The sequence below is a fragment of the Triticum aestivum genome, chromosome 2A (genome assembly GCF_018294505.1).
Source record: "Triticum aestivum cultivar Chinese Spring chromosome 2A, IWGSC CS RefSeq v2.1, whole genome shotgun sequence".
NCBI classification, from domain to species: domain Eukaryota; kingdom Viridiplantae; phylum Streptophyta; class Magnoliopsida; order Poales; family Poaceae; genus Triticum; species Triticum aestivum.
Window position 1 is genome coordinate 772,559,294 of NC_057797.1, and position 2,195 is coordinate 772,561,488.

General features: G+C 48.2%; 1 protein-coding gene across 1 annotated transcript; it reads left to right on the top strand.

Annotated features, from left to right (window-relative positions):
• The first annotated feature begins 780 nt into the window (after positions 1 to 780).
• Positions 781 to 1,393, top strand: LOC123186645 (uncharacterized). The gene has a single exon (XM_044598370.1). The coding sequence runs from the start codon at positions 874 to 876 to the stop codon at positions 1,231 to 1,233; it is 360 nt and encodes a 119-aa protein (XP_044454305.1). The 5' UTR covers positions 781 to 873; the 3' UTR covers positions 1,234 to 1,393.
• The last annotated feature ends 802 nt before the right edge of the window (positions 1,394 to 2,195 follow it).

The window sequence follows — 2,195 nt, forward strand, 5'->3', positions numbered from 1 at the left end:
CAGAGGAGGGCGGCCCGCTCTGCTCGAAGTGCAAAGAATACTATTCACCATATGTGACCATGTCTACCTTAGTTAACCATTTTGTTTTCTAGGAAGGAAATAGTTCGAGTATAATTACAAATTAGTGCGATGCATGTGAACAGAGATGTAGCTCAATTGGTAGAGCATTAATCTATGTTGGATATAGAGGCATGGAGATCCCTACATCGCATATCCAATTAAACTTTTGCTTATTCTTTGGTCAATCACTATCATTTTTCCTGCAAAAACTGTGTCTTTAAAGCCAACAAGCTAAAACCCTGACAAATACTGAATTTTTTCATGTTTTTTCCCGGTACAAATTGGGTATCCATTGAATAGTTATTTTAGAAAAAAATATTTACCATAATACGATGATGTGGATCTTTTAACATTTGTTAATTTCTATTACTCCATTTGGAATTAGTTGTCGTAGAAATGGATAAAAAATGATGTATATATAACTCAAATATGTCTAGATACATTTCATTTTCTCTGACAAGTATTTCGTGATGGAGGGGGTATTATTTGCTGGCAAATATTGGACTGGTGTACTGCTGTACGTTTCAAAGCAGCAAGCAAGGATTCGAGTACCCAAATACCGTAGCAGCCAAAAAGCTAGCCTGAACCTTCGTGGAACTTTCGTGGGGCCCATTTTCAGTGGCCTTGCGTTACCACAACCCCACCGCTTTCCTTCATGTGATCCGCCCCTCCCCCATTACGTCACACGCCTATCTCCTCTCTATAAAGGATTGAGTATTCTGCCCACAGGCCACAGCCATTACCACGCCTCGCACAATTGTCGCCAGGCAAGACAAGGGGAAGGTCTCTGACAGCTAGCAAGAGAGCAAGGCGATGTCAATGGCGGACGAGCAGAACGACGCTGGCCCGCCCGGCGCGCCGCACTTGCTGCTGCTGGCGGTGGTGGTGGGGCTGCTGGTTGCGTGGCCGCTTTTCCTGGGTGGCAGCCGCGAGGCGGTCATCGATACCATCGCCAAAGCCATCGCCGAGCTGCTCGGCCCCGTGGGCCTGCTCCTCCTCCCGCTGGGGCTCCTCCTCCTCATCCACCTCCTCTCCTGCGACGGCGGCTCGCCCGACGCCGTGTACCATGTCGGTGGATCCCCCATCGGCGTGGCGCTCATGCTGGTCCTCATCCTCGCCCTCCTCTACTACCGGTCGGCACTCTTCGGCAGCGGCGGAGGCGACGACAAGTAGGCGCCTGCCAGTAGGTAGAGTCTCATCTCGGGGTGGCTGGTTGGGTTTTCTTTTCCATGTGCTTGTTCTCTTCCGCCTCTCCTCCTCGTCGGTAGTCATGCATCCTGCACCACCGGCCAGCAGGCAGCAGTAAATAACAAAGTGACAACTTTGCGTTTAACCTGTTCCAAGTGTTGCATTCTAATCTTTGTTCTACTGGCATCCATCTCACGCGCCCAAAGACAGACAAACAAAAAGTTGGAACTGAATTTGACGTGGTCTGTGCGTTTTGTATCGATAGTGCATGAGACGCTGCAACTGCCTCGTGTCGTGTAGTGTACTACTCCAAAAGCTCATGGTGTTCTGTTTGTTGATAGTAGCTGAAAATGAAAACATAACTTTGAATCTCCAAAAGGAAAAAAAATGAAACGAAAATGGCAATTTGAAGTCAGTTCTGAAACATCCGTGTACTAACAAGTGACGATAAACTCATCCTAGGCAGGAACGTAGTTGCTTACTACTTGGTATCTTATGGTTCCTCTTTGCAAATAGACGCGCTTCTCTGTTCTCTATGTACTGGATCGGGCTCAGTTACTCATGAGTGACGCGGTGGGGGAGTTCCGCGGGTGTACTGATGTGATTTGGAAGCAAACTAGAAGCAACATGCACGCTTTGCTGCGCCCGCTGACAGGAGTGCATCATGTACTGCACACACTGTGCTAAGATGTTTTGCAATGAGCTTGCATTTAAGAAATTACAATTTGAATAATTTGGATAGAGGCACAATGAAAAAAGACTAGACCAACTGGGGAGGAACCCAGCGGCATTATGTTTAAGAGATTATGTTTCACTAGTAGAAAACAGGGCTTTGGTTTGGGCCTGTCCAGCCCATTAGTCCCGGTTCAGCCACGAACCAGAACTCATGGTGGCATACGTCCCGGTTCATGAACCCAGGGGGGCGGCCGGGGCCTCGTGGGCATTGG

Coding starts and splice junctions, on each gene's coding strand:
- LOC123186645 (XM_044598370.1), top strand. CDS start 874: ATGTCAATGGCGGACGAGCAGAACGACGCTGGCCCGCCCGGCGCGCCG.